This window comes from Manduca sexta, chromosome 2 (assembly GCF_014839805.1).
Source record: "Manduca sexta isolate Smith_Timp_Sample1 chromosome 2, JHU_Msex_v1.0, whole genome shotgun sequence".
NCBI lineage: Eukaryota > Metazoa > Arthropoda > Insecta > Lepidoptera > Sphingidae > Manduca > Manduca sexta.
Window position 1 is genome coordinate 2,667,060 of NC_051116.1, and position 23,881 is coordinate 2,690,940.

At 34.4% G+C, this 23,881-nt stretch overlaps 1 protein-coding gene across 1 annotated transcript in view; it reads right to left on the reverse strand.

The window, feature by feature from the left end:
- The window catches only part of LOC119189235 (irregular chiasm C-roughest protein-like), a 44,928-nt gene that overhangs the window by 14,641 nt on the left and 6,406 nt on the right, over positions 1-23,881 (reverse strand). The window contains exon 2 of the mRNA XM_037438330.1: positions 8,504-8,716. Coding sequence (XP_037294227.1) covers positions 8,504-8,543 — 40 coding nt within the window. The 5' untranslated portion in view covers positions 8,544-8,716. The remainder of the gene's footprint in view (positions 1-8,503; positions 8,717-23,881) is intronic.

Sequence of the window (23,881 nt, forward strand, 5' to 3'; positions counted from 1 at the left end):
AATTGTTACCCGGGTGTACTAATAAATACAAACACCCTAGTTCAGGGCCGGAATAGGGGTGAGTTTGGGGGGCTAAATTAAATTTTATATATTTTTTATATTGATAAGTTTGAGTTATTTGTATGATAATATTTTTTTATTAACAAAAATGCAAGAAATAGATAATCCAGCAATATTACAAACTTTGTCTAAAATCAGAATTTTCAGCAGGAATTTGTTAGGTCGTCCTATTATATTTGTTTATTAATATTTCATTCATCACTTCAGTTGAAATTTTACATAATTTAAATATAGTCCGTTGGTTACGAGACTTTTCCAATATTTCGGAAAGGAACACTCATCTCACACCCAGATTGCTTCACGCCATAATAATTGCAACTACTCAAACACAAACATAAATGTAAAGAATATATAAAAATATTATAAAGCTGAAGAATTTATTTGTTAATCTCAGAAACTACTAAACCTATATTATTTTAAATTAAGTGGAGGCTATATTACTCTGAGTGATATAGTCTACGTTTTATCCCGGAAAACTTTTATACGCGGGCGGAACCGCAGGCAAAGGCCAACTAACTGGTGGTAGGTCTCTCATATGTGAGATTCCGCCTGCGTAGGTATCACCGCAATGTCTATTTCTGCTGCCAAGCAGCAGTATGTAGTCACTGTTGTGTTACGGTTTGAAGAACATTGTGCCCAATGTAACTACTGGACATAATAAGACTGAACATCTCATGTCTCAGGATGGCGAGCGCAGTGGAATACCAAACAATACTTTGTTGTATGGTGTTTCTACTGTTTATAGGCGGTCATATCGCTTACTATCAGACGAACGGAAGCTCGTCTCGTCATAAAAAGCAAAATAAAAAAAACTAAGATAATTACAGAGCGCACAATAAAAAACCTACATTAAGTTAAAAATATCATACTTTGGACTTAAATAATCCTTTATAATTAAACTTTAACACAGCTCAAAAAAATACTAGGATTTAGTCCACAACTTCAAATTTTAAGACCATTTCTTTTTACCTGTAAGTCTCAAAATGGCTCAAATACCTCCAAGTACTTAGAGACGATATAATTTCTATTAACATATAGAATGGTGGAATATTGAATCGTCTCAGAGCGACCTTTGTGCGAGTTTCAAAGCAACATTGTAAACAAGGTTTCTTTGGGGTGGAAATTTGAAATGCATTTACTCGGGAATAATCGTTTGATGAATGTGAATATTTGTTGACCGATTTGTAAAAAAAACTTGTGAAGTGTAACATCGTACGTGAGTAACTAACAGTTATTTAAGGATCCCATTTTAATTTTTCAAATCCCGAAACTAAACCAATGAAAATAAAACTTTTTTACAGAATTACCGCGGTTTTTTATATTATTATGAGACATGAGCTTCGCCATCAGAAGATAAATTTTTTATATGCATTTTTTTAAAGACATTTATAAAAAAAAATGAAAGTAGATAATAAAGTAATAAACGGATTTTTATTTAATTTATATGACACATTGACGTATATTCTATAAACACGAACGTCCATATTTGTTCAAAATCTGAACTAAAACGGCAACCAAAACGTCACTATTATAACCAATTTATTCACTTGAACAACAAATAATTTTACTTATTTGACTAATATTCAAATCCAGGTTTACACTTAGACTCGAGTTCTTATATCATGAACGCCACTCCGTACACAACCACAAGCTGTTTATATTGACCATACTAAAGTCAGTTTGAATGGATTGCAGTTCAATTCAGTTGACACAGTGAATGTTCGGAACGCTAAATCTAATACGTAGTACATATTATATCGATGATAAGACATAATAAACACAATATAATATATGGACAACTGTAAATTCTAACCGTCACGCTGTTAATAATAATAATAATTATGGTTGAGTAGACCACCTTATTTGTATTACGAGAGAATATAGGTCACAATCCATTTAGTTAACAAATCTATTTTATAGACGAATATTATTTCATTTTGAGGGTACAATTTTGAGTGTGTGTATAGTCTATCAATCCGCAATAGGCCAGCGTGCTCCAAGGCCTAATCCCCCTCAGTAAGAGGAGGCCCGTGCCCAACAGTGGGACACTATTATTAGTATTTCATAATTAGAATTTTTTATTTAATTTTCTTATGTATTTAAAACCACTGTCTTAGTATGAAATGGTTTGAATTGAAATAATACCAGTGATGATGGGTGAAGTTTTCCAAAAGGAAACTCGATACAAATTAAATAAATTATTACTAATCATATATAGATTTTAGCCCACTATAAATATTATTTATTTAATTTTAATGCCTGACTGATTACTGCTTTGATTGCGTAGTTGTACTGCATGCGCGGTACGGCAGCTTACTGAGGTCCTGGGTTCGAAACCCGGGTCGGGCAAAGTGATATTTGGGTTTTTCTGCTCAGTATCAGCCCAGAGTCTGGAATTCATGCCCGAAATGGCGATAGGCTCGCCCCCTATCACATTATGGGACGGAACATACTTGGCGAAAAGTGTGTGCTCTGGTTGCACCTCTGCATACCCCTTCGAAGATAAATGCGTAATGTTGTGTGTGTGTGTGTGTGTGTGTAATTTTAATAGTCTGCTTACATATATTACAAAAGAGAAGCCGATAGGAATCGGATTATATGGACCTTTTCGGCTCTGTACTATCTAGGAATCAAACCCACATCACCTCAACAAGTACTTTTAGTAGTAATACATGACTATCGAATCCCAAAACCGTTTTCACTTAAAAAGCAATCGAAATACTAAGTTTTCGCAAGAAATATGAATAAATCAGATTTGATCGTTTCAGATAAAATAGTTTTTCGTAGATAGGATGAAATGGAAAAACTCAAAGGCACCCTGAACTTGGATAGGTGAATAAGGCTTTGTACTAAAATATATGAAAATATTAAGCTTTTTTATGTATCTATTTAAGGCTTTTTATAATAGTATTAAGATTGAGGATCGAAATTTTTTTTAGGTTAGCTGTTTAAAGAGAAACAAATTACTTCTTGGAACAATTTTTTTTATGAAGTAAATGTGTCTCTCTCTTCATGCCCTGCAGAGTCTACGTTAATGTACTTTCTTTAATTAAAAACTTATATCATAACAATTGTGGAGTGCAATACATTGAATTGAATACATATACTAACTGAGCTGAACAATTAAGAAAAATAAACAACATTATCGGATTGTTTGAGGTTTTCACAAAATATTTCACTAATAGAAATAATATCTCTAAATAAATACACTAATAATTTACTTTGAAGTCTACTTCGAATACATTCGAAGGCAGTATAAGTCGGTCATTTATAAAAAAAAATCAATCATAAATGAATTTAAATTCACATTTGGCTGTATTACTACATTTTTTTAAACGATAAAAACTTGAAATGTTGACATTATTAGCTATTAATATTTATTTGATTTGCTGCTCTGTTCGTGGGAATATTTATTTTTATTGGTAAAAACACATTTAATATATTAAAAAGGTGCAATTTGAATCACTACATCCAATGTCTAACACGCTTAGGAAAATAAGCTTTAATAACATATTTTTAAAAGTTATTATTAATTAAAATGAGATGATTAAATACTGTAAATGTTATTTTACATTGTCTTTTCCTTTTTTAATAGGGTATCACTTGATCAATAGAGGTGTATGAGTTTTAAATTCAAAAAGTTAATGATCATATTGTGATTGAATAAATACTCTATATCATATAATGGGACGGAAATAAGCTCCGTGAATTATAATTATGCCACTGTCTTTCTTTTCAAGGATAAAGGCACATTATATTGTCAGGAAGAAGGTTTAGTAACATTAGCGACATTGTTTTTATTTGACTAGCTTATGAAACATCGAAAAATGAACTCTTTAGAAATATGTATAAAACTCATTATTGATAAAAAGTTGGTTAATTCGTCCCTTCCGTTGACATCATATCTTCGCCTTTATGGCATAATGCCAACAAAGGCTTGAAATACTAAGTGAATTTAGGTTCATATCTAACTTCTTTTTAGGTCAAAAAACGGTATAAAACTATATATTATATAAAGTACCATGCCGAATCAATTTACGCGCGAATTTGTGACCTGGGAATCGAACCACCAACCTCTTGGGTTACTGGAAGCAATTTTTGATATTACATAAATTGTTAGAGTTTAATATTTAGATAATCAGTATTTTTAATATATTGATATTAAATTAATTTTAAGGTTAAATTCTGTAATTAACTTTCAAACTGTATATTATTAGTAAATGTCATAATTTTAGTTATTGTGTTATTTTTTATAATTAATTTAAAAATTCTAAATATGTGGCTATTTTCAACAAATAACATTTTTTTACATGAATACTAGAAAAGTTAATTACATTTTATATCTAAAAACTTCATTTAGTATCAAAACATTTACTTTAATCAATTTATTTATAAAACAGACACAACACTTTTCTTTTATAAGTTACCATGACCTCACAAGGGCCCAGTGCCCCCGCCAACGCCAATCCGCCCCTGCCCCAGCCCCTTGTTTTACGAGAGTTCCGTACCAAATAAATATTGACTACACAATAGAAGTTGAACGTATGTTTTTTGTTTAATATTAGAACAATACCGACCCGTGTTTTATTAGTACAAATAAAATTTCTGATTGTTTAACGTCATTTGTTCTTAATTTAAATGGACGTGATTTTTCTGTTTTGAAACATGTGATTTTAGGTTTTATTTTCAACTTGCTTTTGCTCGCGGCTTCGCCCGCGTGAAATAGTTTTCCTGGATAAAAGTCCACTGTATGATAAAAGTCTTGCTACAAATTTTCCCGGTATTGATAGGTTCAAAATAATTTTATCCCCATGGGGGTTAAATTTATCAAAATCCTATTTAAGCGAACGTCACCACAGTAGCTCCAATCTTTAATTTCAGTTCAATCAGTCGAAAATCTAAGAATATTTATACTTTCATCCCCTATTTTATCCCCTTGGGGGTAGAATTCATCAAAATCCTTTCTTAGCGGATGCCTACGTTTAACATCTACCTGCATACCAAATTTCAGCCCGATCCGTCCAGTGGTTTGGGCTGTGCGTTGATAGATCACTATGTCAGTCAGTCACCTTTGAGTTATATATATTTTGATTGGGTGAGACTTATCCATTATCTACACTGCATTTAATTTGTGTTATATTTTATTCAGCCTCTAACAGTTCTAGCCCGCATGTCGATAAATACTGTAATGATTAGATTGTTCACTACTACATGCACCCATAATCGATGTCTTATTCTCCCAGTGACCGTCTAAAGAGTCTGCTTCGAAAAACGAACGTCGAAACGTCGGTCCGAAACGAAGAAACTACGAACTTCGGATTTAACTCTACTACCAAATTACTTCGGATCCGTCACCGTTCTGAAGCTTACCTTAGTAATAATAATTATAATATCAGCGCTGTATTATATACTTGCCCACTGCTGTAGGGGCCTCCTCTGCTACTGAGAGGGATTAGGCCTTAGTCCACCACGCTGGCCTAGTGCGGATTGGTAGACTTCACACACCTTCGAAATTCCTATAGAGAACTTCTTAGATGTGCAGGTTTCCTCACAATGTTTTCCTTCACCGTTAAAGCGAACGATAAATTCACAAAGAATACACACAAGATTTTTTAGAAAAGTGAGAGGTGTGTGCCCTTGGGATTTGAACCTGCGGACATTCGTCTCGGCAGTCTGTTCCGCACCCAACTAGGCTATCGCCGCTTTTTACCTTAGTGGAAGGATCAATTTTCCGTATATATATTTTTTGGAGAAAGCAGTGGAACTTTATCCTTTATGGTTTTAGAAAGGTACGGTTAATTTCTCACAAATTCCATGTCTGAAATATTGCGATGAACCGATCGGATCCGTCGTCGAATCCGTCATCGGATCCGTAACACTTCGTAGTAAAATGTGCGATCCGTCATTCGAAATTACGGATTTCATTTTTCGAAGTAGACCCTCTGAGCTGAGGTTCGTAACCCGTTGGTTGCCCTCCGGTCGCCTAATTTTCAAAGGTTGCGAACGCCTAAAGCGCTCACCCGAAACTCCGGTCTGTTTGTATAAGCTGACCTTTGCCAGGCTGATAAAAGTAAATTCATGTTAAAAAAAGCTAATAATTTTTATTTAAAAATTAAATCTGCTAATATTGGTATAATTAGCACTGTGATTTTCTATTAGATAATGCATCTCTGAGTTTAAAATTAAAACTGCCCGATATATTCATATCTTACTGGTGGTAGGTCTCTCGTATGTGAGAGTTCGCCTGGATAAGGTCCCACCGTAATGTCTACTTCTGCCGCCAAACAGTGTGTAGTCACTGTTGTGTTCCGATTTGAAGGACATTCTAGCCAGTGTAACTACTGAACATAAGACTTAATATCCCATGCTTCATGATGGCGAGTGTAGTGGAATACCGAACAATACTTTGTAATTCCAGGTATTGAATGGTGTTTCTACTGTTTATGGACGGTCGTGTCGCTTACCATCAGGCGAACGGCAAGCCCGTCTCGTCATTGAAAGCAATAAAAAGAATTAAAAATCATGTAGCATCTAGGGATTGAATATAACGACGAAGCAATAGGTGTTTCTCTGCCTACCTCTGAGATAAAAGGCGTGTGTCTCCACGAATCCTGATCAAGTCTTGTTTTTATAAAGTCCAGCCGCTGGATTCTCGTCTATATATGGAAACCTGATGGTTGACTTCGCCGTACTGTTTACTGCAATCGATCTAGGTACGGGCTTTGAATTCTGACTAGATTGTACTAAAGATGTTTTTAAAACCAGCAGTTCGTGTAGTTTAATTTATTTGTTTATTTTAGGATGATTTACCGACAACTTACGTATCAATAGAGGTTAAACACAAAATATAGTCCTTTGCTAAATCAAAATCTTCGCTAGTAGTTCGAGATTATAAAAATTTATTACTGAAAAATACATACAATTATGTGATAAATACAATCATTTGTGAAAAAATATTAGAACTTTGTAATTAGTCAACAAAATATAATATGTTAAATCAAAACACGCTCTAACTGTGTACCAATCATTTCGAAAATTTCGCCATTTACTTCTAACAAACACGCACAAACTTTCGCGTTTATATTTTTCGACATTCAACTAGATTTAATAGGCCGTAAATATCGATTAGCGATGGATAATCTCCCGTCAGATACCCCACGTGGACCTCATTAATCAGGTGCATTGAAGTCACTTTGCCACTATAGTTCAATACTAATCAAATCAGAAGCCGCTATAAACAGGTTACCCGGGAGCCGAACCCGCCACCCTGGAAATGGAAAAACTTCTCCAATACATAAAGTGAAGCAATATCTGTCCAACTTGTGTAATATAAGAACTCAGCGAAGTTGGACCTGACGAAAATGTTTGCATGCTCAGTCTACAATTTAGAATCACGCCTGGTCTATTAAGGGTGGATTTTTTTTATCATTGCCTGCGAAGACAGTAATAGAGGTGTGTGTGTCTTATTGCTTCCGAAGGTAGATGAGCTAACGACACACCTGATGGTAAGTGGTCATCGTCGGCAATAGACGTCAGCAATGCCAGAGGCATAGGTAAGCCGCTGCCTAGCGTAAACATTTGAGTTAGAAAGAATGTAAGGCACTTTGCCTATTTCCAGTTTAAGACAAGTAAAACGAGCTGTCTAGTTTAATTCTATGAAACTGGCATTTGTTGATACTAACCGTAATTTTCAATAAACAATCGCTTTATTCAAACTATTTCAAATATGGACCAATCAGAACGAATGTTTTTTTGACATACGTGTCAAAGGAGTTATATTGATTGGTTCAATTTCAGAATGAGATTAAAGATTGAGATTGGCATCGTTTATTGAAAACTGTTGTGAATTGCTAAAATAATTGAGGTTGACTTAATTCATTGTTGCATAGCCTCACTAGGAAAATAAAAACTTTAGCCATTTTACGGTGAAAAATATTAACTAATTTCTTGTACTGGCAACGATAACTTTAAAACGAAAAGCAAAATGGCGCCATCAAAGCAGGATTTTATTCTAGTCAGATTATAATTTAATTTCTAGATTAGCTATTATTTCTATTATGGCTCTTGAATTGTTTAAAAGAATAATTTGTATTTCAATAAGAATATAACTGGACACAATCTGATCTCTCCGTACTATGTGTACACATTCACTAGATCTATAATTATTATTTTCTGAAATTCAGAGGCGTGTACTCTTGGGATTTGAACCTGCGAACATTCTTCTCGGCATTCTTTGTGAATTATTGCTTGCTTCGGTAAAGGTAACCTGAGAAGTTCTCTATAGGAATTTTGAGGGTGTGTGTAGACCAATCCGCACTATGCCTGCGTGGTGAACTAAGGCCAAATCCCTCTCAGTAGTAGAGGAGGCCCGTGCCCAGCAGTGGGACAGTATAATACAGGGCTGATATTACTATTATTTATAGTGAATAGTAAATCTACTTACCACTAACAGCAACAAGTATTATCCTAATTTGGGCGTACATTTTCCTATTTTTATGTTGAACTCACGGCACATACTTTACTTTGACTACAGTTAAATCACCTCCACATTTTAACTGTCACAACACTATCTTGTCACTTATGTCACAAGTCCTGTCACTACAAGTCACTGCCACAGACCACTGACACACTCCATGTCACTGAAGGATTCGCGAATCTGTAAAGAAAAAAATATTTTTTAAGGCTTTTTTTCGGAAAAAAGAAGCCGATAAACATAGAAAAAGAAATATTTTAAATAATAATGAGTTTTTATCGATTTATTTTATATAATGACTAATTTAAATAACAACATTAGATATCGCTTTTTTTCTTCTCTGTTTATAGTATCACTGTTTCAATAAAAATGATTGTTTATTCGGATATGCTCTTGCGTTTTATACAATTAGAGGCATTGCATGCAAGTACTGCTATTCCTTTTTAAGCCTTATTTCTGCTCCTTGAAGGTCTATAACGCATCTAATATTAGCCTTGTTTATGTTCATGGCCGTTAATAATTTATTGATTAGCTCAACTTAAAGTGTATATAGCAGTAAGCAGAGATTTATACCTACGTAAAACCGCAAAGTAAAAGCTCGGTAATCACTAAACAATTTAAATAGAATCGTGAGTCAAAAACTTTGTATAGGTATTTTATTCGAAAACGTATTATTAATAAGTCGAAAGTTATTAACTGTCACAAAAATTACCTACAAATCTTAAAATTGAGTAATCTGTATACAAAAATACGTTCGATCGTTTCCTTTTGAAGTCAGACAATCAACTTCCCTCCATAATAAATGTAAAAAAAACCTTAAATATTCATATTTAAGACATATATTTAAAAGCCATTACGCATATAATAAGTTGTCTGAAATATTTCGTGCATGAAAGCCGTATTGTAAGAATTTTAAAGTACAATGCAGTCCTTTGTAGCAGTTGGACGACAGCTGTCTTCCGTGTCTGACTGTACATGTCACTGATTGTACCAATAATCGTAAAACAAAACCAGATGGCAGATGGCGCTCTGTGCTGATATCTTTTGGAGTCAATTTTATCGCTCTCCTAATCAATTTGAACGTTTGAAATGTTCAAAATGGCTTCGTCCTAATATAATTTTGATGTATGAATAATAGTTACAGTATTTTTTGGTTATGTGTGTGAATTACATAATATTAAATCATCATTTTATGTAATTCAGTAAGGTTTAAGTTCCCATATTTATTTTTATACTCCTATCCAAATAGTAAATAAAATGTTTTTTTTATTTATTTAAAGGCGATAATCTCCAAAACCTTTGGACGGATTTTGAAAATTATGTCACTGATAGCAAGCTTTATTATTTCTTAATCTTACAGGTTACTTTTATCTTGAAACAGAACTAAAATAGGGGCAGAATCGCGGTTCAAAGCTAGTCCATCAACACCATCTGGAACCTTTGTATTCCCAAGCACTGCATGATACCGCATTGCGCTCGTCTTCCTTTATCAGGCGTTGGCTTACAAAGAAATTAAACTGGCTTAAATATCCTTTAAACCAGAATACAAGAGTTGGAGAGTAGTAACAGAAATAGACAAAACGGACAAAAACCCTTTTTTATCCGATGTAATAATATAGTAATCTTTCACTGTTTAGTCCTTGTGTTCAAATCTATTTATTCATTAACAAATTACATACGAAGTTTTAAATACTTGCCATTCTAAAGTATTTAATGTTTATAACTTAAAGTGGCGAAGGGTCCATATAACTCGATTCTTACCGGCTTCCCTTATGTAAAATTTGCGGATTGCATTTATGCATATTAGTATCATATTAGAAGTATATGTTGTGTCGGATTCTCTTTCGGAAAATTGTACCTTACGCCAATAATAACTTGTCTCCTTTTCCCTCGTATTTATTGTCACATTCTCAAATAACACACAGATTTACAACTTAACTCTAAGCAAAAAATCACATAAAATCAGTTTTCATTCCGAAGGTCAACACGTGGGCGATTAAAAAAATCATAAAAATGCAAAATGCGTCTAGACGTGTGTCAGAATCAAAAAATGGCACATTTTATAGACCCATAATCATAAACCATTAAATTTGTCGCCCAAACGGGTCCTAAGTAAACAACTATGCATATTTTTATCGGAACAAAACAGGCTTAACATAAATTCTGGGGTTGTTGGGACTTTATACTGTTTTTCGATGACGGGGATGTTTTGTTAAAGGATTTATTTGCTTGCGAAGTCATCGAAGGGTTTGGGATGACAGCAATATATGACAGAATTGGTTACATTAAATTCAGAGTATTTAGTTTAAGTTAACGAATACTCTATACATAATATTATAAAACAAAGTCCCCTTTTTTGTCTGTATGTTATCGATTTTCTCAAAACCTACTTAACGAATTTTTATGAAATTTGATTGAAGGCTACTTTCTACCATGTTAAGCATTATTTTACACTAAATTAATAATAATTAATTTCTTTTAGCATATTATTATTATTCTATATTCTTAATATTTTTTAGTAACTAATTTACAAAAGGGAAGCCGATATTAATCTTGTTATAGACAATTCGAACCGTTAAACTTTATCAGAAAAGCCGTCACACATCACTGTCAAAAATATGAAGTGAAATGTTCAGTTATTTAGCGGGAATAATTTTTACGACTCCGAGGGTCGAAGTTGCGCCTGGAGTCTCGTAACGCTGTTTTTATCTATATTAATGTCGTTTCTTTACGAGCCATTACAAAAAAGTCTTTGGGTATAAAATGATTTTATTGCCGCAGATAAGTTAGCGCCGTATTTTATACTTAGTTGATTACTGGTATACTCGGTTAGAGGTAGTACTTGCTTCCTTAATGTAGTATACTTTTTTTTGTTTGTCGCAGCCCGGAGTCAACATCGGGGGAAATCTGCGATAGAGATTCTGCAATCCTCCGGCTTAGGGACTGCAGGGCCCTGAAGGAAAGTCGGGAAGATATCTTGGGAAGGAGATGGAACCATTTTAGGATGGGAGGAGGGGAGAAGGCCAGGAAATGTTCACGAGTCCTAGGCATCTCTAAATTGGCAACCATGAGGTATAAACACTTAACTGTGTGCCTAGGGCCGCGACAAATGTCCCCCGTGCGAGCGGGCATTCCGTGTGGAGACGGAGTGAATAAGAATTGCTTCTGAGAATAATTTTAATTAAAAATTAGCCACCATTTTTTATTGCTATATCAGAAATATTATTGTAAATTATTAATCGTAAGCATGGAGCTTAGTGGCGTGTTAATCAATAATTTCACTTTTGTTTCAATGTAAAGATGGCAATTTAGTTTACGTCCTAATAAAGTGGGATAAGACGAAGCATTAACTATGATAATTTTTATAACTAATGTAATAAAAAGGATACCAATTTTTTTTGGTTATATTAATTACGAGCAGGTGCGTTATCACCTGCTGTGACAAAAATACAAAAACAAACTTTATTAGTACGTGTTAAAGTTCCAAAAAGAATAATCGACAAATTTTGTTGAGGATGATCAGCAGGAAGTATATTTCAATACGTCCAACCCATGTGAAGGAACTAATACTGGTCAAATCATTTTAGTGAAACACGTACAAATTATTGTCCTGAGTTTTTTTTTATTTTATTTGATCTGAGTTAATCCCTCCTAGCTGAATTTCGGCTACAGCAGGCTAATGCCAACGGAAATTAACCAAGTACGCAAGAGATATTATAGTACACGAGTGTGTGCAATACACAGGTGCACTCTCTGTTCCTTCACTGTCATAGTTAGGTTTGACGGCAATCCGACATGACCGGGGCGAGATCAAGCGCTGGACCAACGGCTATATAGTATCGAGGCACGGGGGCATTAGAAATGCAATTTTCTAACTTGGACATGCGATTGAGTGATTTTTAAAATGAACTATTATTATTGTACTAATAAGGAATGGAATACTGATTCTATTCTATACACTGTATAAAAATACTTTTTTAAAGTCTACAATTTCACAAACCTCCCACTTAAATACAAGAAACATTGTCCAGTCCAAAAATCATTACTAAAACTTGCCTGCTTACGACATTTGGCCCACGCGTAGCCTACTTAGGGTTAGGTTGTGGTTTTTATTGTGAGAGTTAGCGGTTGTATAATTATGATACATCATTTTAGTTTGTTTCTAATCATAATATTTGGTATAAGAATATTTTGCATTCTAAACAATTAGTTTTATTATGTCATGCAATTATTTATTACTAATTTTATACAACATAGTTCCTTAAATAGTACTTTTTTTTATATTTTGCAAACAAATAGTGACATGGAAACGGGGAAATGTAATAGTTGTGCCTGTTCAGTGAAATATTTAAAATAAGTAATATTTATACAATTACACGCTGTAAAAATGTTAACATAAGAAATAAAATCGAGTTATCGCTACATAACTACAAAACCTGCATACCTAAGAAGTTCTCTATAGGAATTTTTATGCTGTGTGTAGTCTATCAACCCGCACTAGGCCAGCGTGGTGGATTAAGTCCTAATCCCTCTAGTACACGAGGCCCGTGCCCCGCAGTGGAACAGTATATAATACTAGGCTGATATTATTACTATTTATTATAATCGGTGCATTAGATCAGCTAATGCAATCCCGCCATCTCTCCTCACACTGACCATCCCCCAACCGACGTAGGCGTTCGAACATTTGCACGAGGAAATTATATATACATATGCAGTGTTTACGTGTACACTGTACGTCTGTGTATCACAAACTGGTGTCCTTTGATGCAATTTCATCAATATAGAACTTGTATTACGAATTGATTTTGCTTGTCGATACCTACAAGTATAAGTAGATTTTGGGAAATTAATACTGTTCAAACTATTTTTTAAATCATCGTCAAGGTAGAATATTACATTAATATCGGTTCTATTTTTACATACCTACTTATAACAAATAACAGGAGATTTTATATGTATCTGATTTTAGTAACGTGCGAGTGGGTATATGCAAAAAAAAATATATACCTATATACATTATTTTGTATAGATTAGAATTTGGATTTTTTTTCCTAAATAATACAATGCTGATGGTAGCATATATTTTATATCCGCCCGGATAGCGACCACCGTACACACGAGGTTAAAACTTGCCAGGCCGACATAATTGTGTCGACTGCCGAGGGGTAACCATCTCTCGTCAGTCGACATTCTATTAGACTCCACTCCACTTACCACCAGGTGCAGTGTGTTGCCGTCCTTGCATAAAAAAATTAAGCATTATTATGAAATGTAACCTTACGACCTTTACTTTATCTCATTACACATTACACTATCAAAGCAGTTGCTTCGATCACAAGCACATATTCGACTACGAATCAACGTCTGCGTGAAGCCTATAGTTATGGGTTACTTTTTCCGCACTTAGCCCGTCAAGTAGTCAGGCCATTGTGCGTGTGCGTGAAGCCTAAATCGCTGCCTCTCGTAACTCGAACCATGCTCATGTAGGCGTCCAATGTTTACATGAGCCAATTATATCAACTTAGCGTTAGTTCGTTTGTCCCTTTCTAAGGGCCGTCTTTGTATTATTTTTATTTGTCTCTACGTGTTAGTTTTGGACTGGGGACATTTCGTATCTGGGGCTAGAATTATGCTTTAATAATATGCTGTATTATATACTGTCGCACTGCTGGGCAGATCTCTACTATATTGGGGGATCACCACTGGCCTAGTGTGGGCAGACTTTTTATCCAAAATTCTTAAAGAATTTCTCAGGTATGCAGGTCTTCTCACGATGTTCTCTTTCACTGTTAAAGCAAGCGATAATTCACAAAGAATACACACATAACTTTAGAAAAGTTAGAGGTGCACGCTCTTGGGTTTTGAACCTGCAGACATTCGTCTCGGCAATCCGTTCCACTTCCAACTAGACTCGCCGTTTTATTGCATTAATCTTTTTTATGCTAGACAGTATTTAATCCAGTCATATGTCGCTGAAATCTACTTAATACTGAAAAGCACATAATCATTTCTGAATTAACATCAGACCGAAAAATATTCAGGGACTAATACCAGGGAACTTAGTTTGAATATCGTAGGAAATATAAACAACAAAGATATAAAGATCTCAAGCCCTTTAAATATGGATGCGTGGGAACACGCAGCATCTGCCCAATGCAAATCCCTTGCAATATGTTGACTTTACGAGTGTTTGAACTTTTATTCTCTTTTGGATTAAATCTGGAGTATAGCAGGTTGTTTTTTGTTACCACAATAATTACTATACAGTATAAGTACAGGGTCAGTTTAACATTGCGTTACTAAATGATACTACATATTTATCTTGAAAATAACATTGCAATAAGTTACTCGGAACGAAGATGTAAAGTAAAAAAGTGTAAGTTTCGAATGAAATAAATATCAATAAATTTTAATTTTATGCGCCCTAATATAAGAACTCAACATCATACTTTCAGTCAGAAATATACTAAACTACGAATAGTTAAAAAACATAAAAGTAAACCTGGATCTTGGATGAAAATATTCGTTATTCTTGGATAATTTGTTGCACGTTAGCAGAAGTAAAGACGAGTATGTAGTTTCATTTATTAAAGCGTCAAAATTACCCAGTATAGTATGACGCAATTTATGGGATTTCACCATTTATATTGTAATTTAGCTCTAGGCTTTGCTCGCGTGAATAAGTTTCCCAGGCTAGAAAGTAGCCTATAACCTTCCCAAGGTCTCAAACTATCTCCGTACCAAACTTCATTAAAATCCGTTCAGTAGATTTTGAGAAAATCGATTACAGACAGAACAGGGGACTTTGTTTTATAATACGTACTGATGATCAAGTGAATTGCTTTTAAGTTTTAATGTGGCCCCAGCATTAGAATTTACTTCATACCTACCCTAATCAATACATCGACATACACAATGCACAAGAAAAACAAACATTGCCTGCAAACAATAGGTCAGACGTGAAATTGTTTGGACAATGTGTTTAAACAATACTTGTAGACAATTTATTTGCATACTGATTCGAGTGCTTTACATTCGATTCCTGGGTACAGATAATTTATCATTACTAAGTGTAAAATACTTTTTCGGAATAAAATTTCGGGATAAATAGCAGTCTTTATTTCAAACTAGAAAATAGTCTGTGTGCTAAATTTCATCGAAATTCGTTCAGCAGTTTTTACCTACTTCTAACAAACGAAAATCATTCAAAATTACTAAATATCTAACAGTTCTATATTTTACATGAATTGCACTACACATTTTGAAACTGCATTAACTTTGCAGTCCAAAAATTTACATATTTTAAGCCGACTAACTCAATAAAGATATGCTTTTTATTTTACTCCAATTGCACACATTAAGTGCAGTAAACTTTGAACAGAAGGCACACTGTTTAGTGAATAAAATCTAGATATTTTTAGGTATACCTATATAATAAGCATTGCCAGCGAAAGAAACCAGCCCACCGCCACAACACTTTATTTTTGCAATAATTCCAAGTGAATCCAAGTATAATTGTTTTTTACGTCCCATGTGCGTGCTAAATATGGTGGCCACATTGGGCCACGTGGGAGACGGCCTGCGACGCGTTGTCGGCTCAAACACAGGGTGTTTATTTATAGACATAAAAATATGTTTTTTTTTTCTGTTTAGTGGGTTTTTAGTTGACAAAGCTGCCGTTGTTTTTAACATTTTTAGAAAAAAAGACATGTGTAAAAAATGATTATAACTCTACATTAAAAATTTTAAACTTATTATTTTTCTATGTATAGTATTCTCAAGGATTTATATTTACAAATACTTTTATTAACTAAACTTTTACTAGAATATAAACAAAATCAAAAGTGCTTTTGTTAGTATGTCATTATTTAACATTGCAACGAGCAATCTATTCTTTTTTTATATGGACCGAGGAGTGATATAGGTTAATTATAATCTCAGAAAAAAATGTTTATTAATTTCGACGATGATCAAAGACTTATTGAACCACACCAAAGCTAGCAATTTATATTTCAATTTTTTTTATCAGAATCCAGAATGTTTATTTGCTTTAAATTTAGGAAAACAATATATAACACTTTATGATGACTTATTATGGTGGTCTGTCTATCTTTTTTGATTGAGTATTTTTGAAATTGGGGTTTTCTGCTCAGTATCAGCCTGGAGTCAGAATAATGTTTATATCACATCAGAAGACGAAACACGAGGGGAGGAGTGGGTGCCCTGGTTGCCCGCCTACCTACTCCTTCGGGTATAAAAGCGTGATGTATGTTTGTTTGTTTGTTTTTTGTATATTTACGTAGCGCTGAGTATAATACTTCAATAATAAGTATTTATAAAAACAAACCGATTGAAATCACTATTGAATATTAAAACCTCGAAATAATGAAATACCTCACAGAAAATGTATTAATATTTACTAATAAACGTAATATAATTAATTTTACATGGAAAGCTTTACAACATTCTTCTCATAATAAATTTGATTCGTCAAAACAAAATAATTGTTGGGAATTATTTAACAAATACAGTAATATAAACAACAGGAATATCTGGATTTCCCAGAAGGGAAGGAGTAATGTAGGGTATATTTCTAGAAATAATTGTATTTCATTAACAAAAATAGTGTAATTTTTTTGACTTAATTTGTATAACATATTTTGATATCCAGGTACCGAAAAAAGAATTTTAAGCTGTATCAGTTTTCTAAAAAAAAGTATATTTAGTATGAAAAAAAGTTACTACATTATTTTTTTTTTAATTCAATAAACAAATCCTCATTATCGAAAAAAATATGTAATATAAAAAAATGATTTTCGCATCACGCTGTATAACGACGGTTACCAAACGCGACAACAGTATTAAAAATATTAGAAACAGACCAACGCATGCGCAATAAATATAGATACCAAATTGTCTGACTTCCTAATGCCAACGGGTGAATACACAATATAAAATACATTATACTTTATTAGACAGCATAATAATGTTGATTGTATTTATTTATAATTGTTACATTATAACTAGCTATGTGTAATAATAATACTAGTGGTTGCTCGTATGTAAGAGTCAGTCAGAGAGAGTTGGGTAGGTACCACTGGAATGTCTATTTCTACCAAGCAGCGGTGTGTAGTCTGTTGTGTTCCAGTGTGAAGAACGTTGCAGCCAGTGTGCTGGACATAATAAGACTTAACATCTCATGTCTCAGGATGGCGAGCGCAGTGGAATGCCAAACAATACTTTATAATTCATGGTGTTGGATAGTGTTTCTACTGTTTATGGGCGGTCGTATCGCTTGCCATCAGACGAAAGATAAGCTCCTATCCTCATTCAAAACAATATAAAAAACTTAAATGCGTTAAAGAAAACCTTTATATTCTTTTTATTTTTATCAAATGTACTAGTGCCTAGGGGGGGGGGGAGGCCTTAGTCCTATTTGTTGAAATTACCTTTTTTTATCTCGCCCGTTGCCTTGTTGCGACAAATTTAATGTTTGCTCAAGGCAGCGAGAAACTACACGGCGCCGAGACATAAGAGTACAATATATATAATATAATATCAGCCCTGTATTATATACTTGTCCACTGCTGAGCACGGGCCTCCTCTACTACTGAGAGGGATTAGGCCTTGTCCACCACACTGGCCTAGTGCGGGTTGGTAGACTTCACACACCCTCGAATTCTTATAGAGAATTTCTCAGGTATGCAAGTTTCCTCACGATGTTTTCCTTCGCTGATAAAGCAAGCGATAATTCACAAAGAATACACACATAACTTTAGATAAGTCAGAGAGGTGTGTGCCCTTGGGATTTGAACCTGCGGACAATCGTCGCGGCAGTCCGTTCCACAACCAAATAGGCTATCGCCGCTAATAAGAGTACAATGAACATCATAATTTGGAAACTAATAGAAACATTGAGTATAAAAGGAACTAGTTTAACTTAACTGATCGATAAGTGATATTTACTTGAAATGAAATGATTTATTTGAATCCGTAAAATGTTATACATTATTTAGATTCTGTCAATATTAACTCTACCAGTTGGGAAAGCAGTTCTCACCAGAGAAGAACGGGCAAGATACTCTGGTGTTGCTCGTTTCAAAATTATTTTTAGGTAAACAGTTCAGTACATGATATAGAAAGGAGAGAAAAAATCGAATTCGTTTTTTATTGTTGTTTAGAGCAGTTCATTTATAGACTCGTAAAATAAGGAATAACTTAATTTAAATTTTCATATGAATGCAGAACTCTCTCAGGAATCTTGAACTAACATATTTGACTAGCAAGTTCTCGGAGCAATGTTGCGCAAGAACTTCAAAATTCGTCAACACTAACCGCAATATCCCAATAATATACTTACGTCTTTCTGCAAGTTTTTCAAGCATCATTTGCAGAAGTCTCCATGTCATTGTTTACACGGTAAATATTGCTTGCAAGTTTTCTTACTAATCTAAATTTAGCTTAATAACTCTTACAAATATTGAAGGCGGTTTAATACGAAAACCGCTAGATGGCGCTCTAAAGCTTTAAGAGTGCAATTTAAAGGTCTATAAAGTTTATGGCAATTTTCCAAGAGTAATATCCTCTTTCTATTGCCAGCGTTTGCTTGTAAAGTAGTCGTGAGTTCGAATCCGGGGTCAGTCATTTGATGGATTTTTTTTTTTTATTATAATTCAGACACATTTTTATTTTGGGTTAAAACTAGTTTTCGCATTTTATCGCGTATTTTTATATTTTAACTAGCTGACCCGACAGACGTTGTTCCGCCTTAACTATAAATTTGCATCGCGCATTCTGTCAATCGCTGACAGTTATTTCAAACAATTGACAGTTATATAAAATTAATATTTTCGTTAAGTTTTCTTAAATTTTCTAATTGTCCGCGCAATAATTTGTATTTTTTCTTTCACAAACACAACAAAAAAGAAATAGTCAATCGGTCTAGCCGTTCACGCGTGAAGGCGTGACCAAGGGAAATAGGGATTCATTTTTATATATATAGATAAAATATATATAGATATCATATACGGGGCGGACTGATGTGTAGGTCGTCCGAGAAGTAAACTTTCTAATATCTACCCACATTTTATAATTACCCCCAAATATCAGCTGCCAGACTTCAAGACCGAACCGTCACTTGCAAATAAAAAAAAGTATAATAGAACACATGAGATTATGAGAATTCTTTTCTGTTTGTTTATTAGCGCACATCTCCGAAACTACTGAACGGATTTTGATATAGTTTTAACTTGTGGATAGATTGTAATATGGGGAAAATATAGGCTTTGTTTCATTCATATCTAATACTGAAAAAAAGTTATAGTAATTTTAAGATATTTTTATTTACTTTAAAATTACAGTTTCTTATAAGTCCAGACAAAGTTGTGTATTAGTACCAAATATATAAAAAACTGTATCTGCCTTCAATATCGATTAATTACGAAAGTAATTATCTATAATCTCAGCGATATGAATGATCCCACGGCGGCCGGATGTGAACTCACTACGACCGGTCGAGAACCGGTTCCGCCGCACCGGCCCCATGAGATTTAGGGTCAATGAAAACTTAGAAGTTACTTCATCGTTGTCATTAAATTTAACTTTACTAATATCGGACAAAGTAATGTTGGGTTTTTGTATTCAGTTTCAACTCGCAGTTCAGATTTGTGTTCGATTTCGAATAACTCCTTTATCACATCATGCGACGGAACACGCATGGTTGAACCTAGGTGCTATGCTTTTGTGATTAGTACGCCTCTGCCTACCTTCAGAGGTGAAGGTGTGATTGTTTTGCCTTACAAATGCAAATGTTTGTATGTATACAAAGAAACCTCAGTAATAAAAGAACCTAGCAATGAAACCGTATTATCAGGTCTGGTATTATAAACACAGAAACAGTAGAACGGTTTTTTGAAATTTAACATATGAAACATATAATAAATTAACATATTAACTTCTGAGAAAATGGTATTCGTGACATAAATATATAACCCGACCAAATACAAAAGTCACTCTAATCTATGTTTCCAAATAAATTGTAATAAAATGAGTACTACCTACATTAGCTGTTTAAATAAAATTTTCTTGAAACTTGTGAAATAGACTTTAAGGCTTTATTATAGCCTGGATAAGTATACTGTAAGACGTTTATACTTTAACACGATCGTAGCACATACTTAAAATGTCAAAATAATTGCAACTGACAATTTTACTGATCGTAATCTGTTGAACTGAAAATCAATACAAATACATTTTTCATGCGAGTCCGGATTGCCGATTGGACACTGCCGCGGGACCTCTCGACTCCGGGATGAAATGTATCCTGTAGAGACGTAATATAGATCGGGAATCGTTTTTATTTGTGTTTCAATAGATAGTATATTTTCAATATGTTTTAGAATCGACATGAGATTTTGAATAGGAAAAAATATTTAAAATCCCCGAAAGATAATAATTTGAATTTACATATTAAAATATCAGACGATGCCTAATTCAACTCAGGGCATTTGCTTGTGGTAGGATATTTTATATTCGCCCGGAAGGCGACCACCGTACACAAGGTTAAAAGCCGCCATAGTAGCCCACGTAAGTGTGATTCGGGATCAGCCTATTTATGTCCAACAGGCCGGCATAATTGTGTCAACTGCCGAGGGGTAATCTCTCGTCAGTCGCCATTCTATTGGACTACACTTACCATCAGGCGCGTAAGTGTGTTGCGTTCCGGGATCAGTCTTTGTAGCCGGTTCCAACAGGCCGGCATAATTATGTCGACTGCCGAGGGGTAATCTGTCGTCAGTCGCCATTCTATTGGACTACACTTACCATCAGGTGCAGTGAAATCAATTTGCCGTACCCGCATTTAGAAGTACTTATGCATATTAAAATAATAAACAATGCCTAATTCAACTTAGGGCATCAAAACACCTGGCCAAAGAGTTAATTCGTCCATCATGTAACTTTTTAAAACTTCTCGAATCGGAGCCGGACCTACAATTAACCAATGATTTATCAATCGAAACGACCTCCAAACACCGATAATATTTAGGGGCGTAACCTTACTTATCTACCAGATACAAGCACTGGTCAACGTATTGCTGTCATACTGATTAACTAGCGATATTTGGTTATTGAATTTTATAGATTTTTTTTAAATGACGAGACGAGCGTGCCGCTCGCCTGATGGTAAGCGAGACTATTTTAGAAACAGTAGAAACACGAAACACCTTGAACTATAAAGTATTGTTTAGTATTCCAGTGCGCTCGCCATCCTGAGACATGAGATTAGATTATGTTCAGTACTTATAATAAATGATAAAAAGCCTATGTGTTAACCTAGGACATGGTCTATCTGTGTGCCAAATTTCAACCAAATCCATTCAGTTGTTTCTACGTTTGCTTTTAACAAACATACAAACATTTTTTCAAACTTTGGCATTTATAATATTAGTAAGAAATTAGTAAGATTCTCAGGTATGTAAGTTTCTTTCCAATGTTTTCCTTCGCCGTTAAAGCGAGCGATCACTTTTATAGTAATACTAGCTGACCCGACAGACGTTGCCCTGTCTTAATTATGTATCCACGCGCGCATTCTGTCGATTGCTAATAGTTATTTCAAACCTCTGACAGTTATGTAAAATTAATATTGTCGTTAAGTTTTCTTAAATTTTCCAATTTTTTGAATTTTTTCTTTCATAAGAACCTTCTCCTGACAATAACAAACCCAAAAAAAAATTGTGATATCGGTCCAGCCGTTCACGCGTGATGGCGTGGCCAAGGGAAATAGGGAATCATTTTTATATATATAGATATGTGGTTATTTACCCAACTATGATGATGCAAAGGGTAGTGATGTTTTTGGCTCTGATCCCACTCTTTATACAGAAATACCTGAATCACGATTTCAGAATGTCGGTGACAAATTAGCATTCTTTAAGTCATCATTTCCGATTTTAGGTTATTCTTGGCGATATATTTTAACACGTTAGTTGTTCTAATGAATACAGTCACTTTTCAATATGGCGTCAGATGTAATATAACACACATAAGAACGAAGAGAAAATTATTTGGACTAAATATGGTAATTTTATTTTTAAACTAGTCTAGACTATTGTCATAAATACTAGATCAATACTTTTACAAAAAATATAGGTTTTTTTATACAAGCATGGCAAAGTGACCCTTCTGTATCTGATGATAAATAGAGTGGGGTTCATAGTGTTGACTGACGAGAGATGATTAACCCTCGGCAGTCGACACAATTATGCCGGCCTTTTGAAACGGTATATACACAGGCTGATCCCGGAAAGCGACACACGTACGTGGCGGGTTTTAACACCTTGTGTGCAGTCGCTATCAAGGCGGATATAAAATATATCCTACTATGAGAACCTTTTGTAATAATAAAAAAGTTGAAATTAAACTAATTTTCGGATTCTATCGCGGTAATTAGTGTTTTATTTTCTCTCGACGTTTCGAAGACTTTGCAGCCTTCATGGTCCCCCGTGACCATCTTCGAAACGTCGGGAGAAAATAAAACACTAATTATCGCGATAGAATCCGAAAATTAGTTTAATTTCAATGTCTAACATTCGCGTAAACATAAGAAACAAAAAAGTTACCAATAAATATATCAAGGACCTAAATAATCTCTTACCCAATATTTTTGCATCAATATCGAAGTACAGTTTAATCTTTAAAATACAATAAACGCTGCCTACACTACTAATACTTTAACATATCGATGTACCTCACCCTATGCAGTCTAAATCTAAAAATATTTTCTAAATTCACAAGAAAATACGTCTACCCACATTTAATATTCATGGATTCTTTAAACTTGTTTCATATGTTATTCGGTTGGTAAAAGTCCCACGATTACCTTTAAATAACTAGGTTTTCAGCGTGGCTTCGCCCGCGTAAGTCGATGGACGACGTTTAAAAATAGTTTTACAGTAGGCAGTGTCTAGGTGCACCTGGCAATGGCATTGTTCATGGGCGATGGTGTACACTTTCCATCAGGCGCTTTGTTAGCTCGTCTGTCCTCGGCAATTTTATTTTTTATTGCTTTGTATGACGAGATGAGCTTGCTGTTCGCTTGATAGTAAGCGATACTATCGCCCGTAAACAGTAGAAACACCAACACCTTGAATTACAAAGTATTGTTTGATATCACAGCGCTCGCCATCCTGAGACATGAGATGTTAAATCTTATGTCCACCAGATACATTGGCTACAATGTTCTTCAAATAGGAACACAACAGTGCCTACACACCACTGCTTGATGGTAGAAATAAACATTATAATGGTACCTACGCAGGCGGACTCTCACATATGAGGGACCTACTA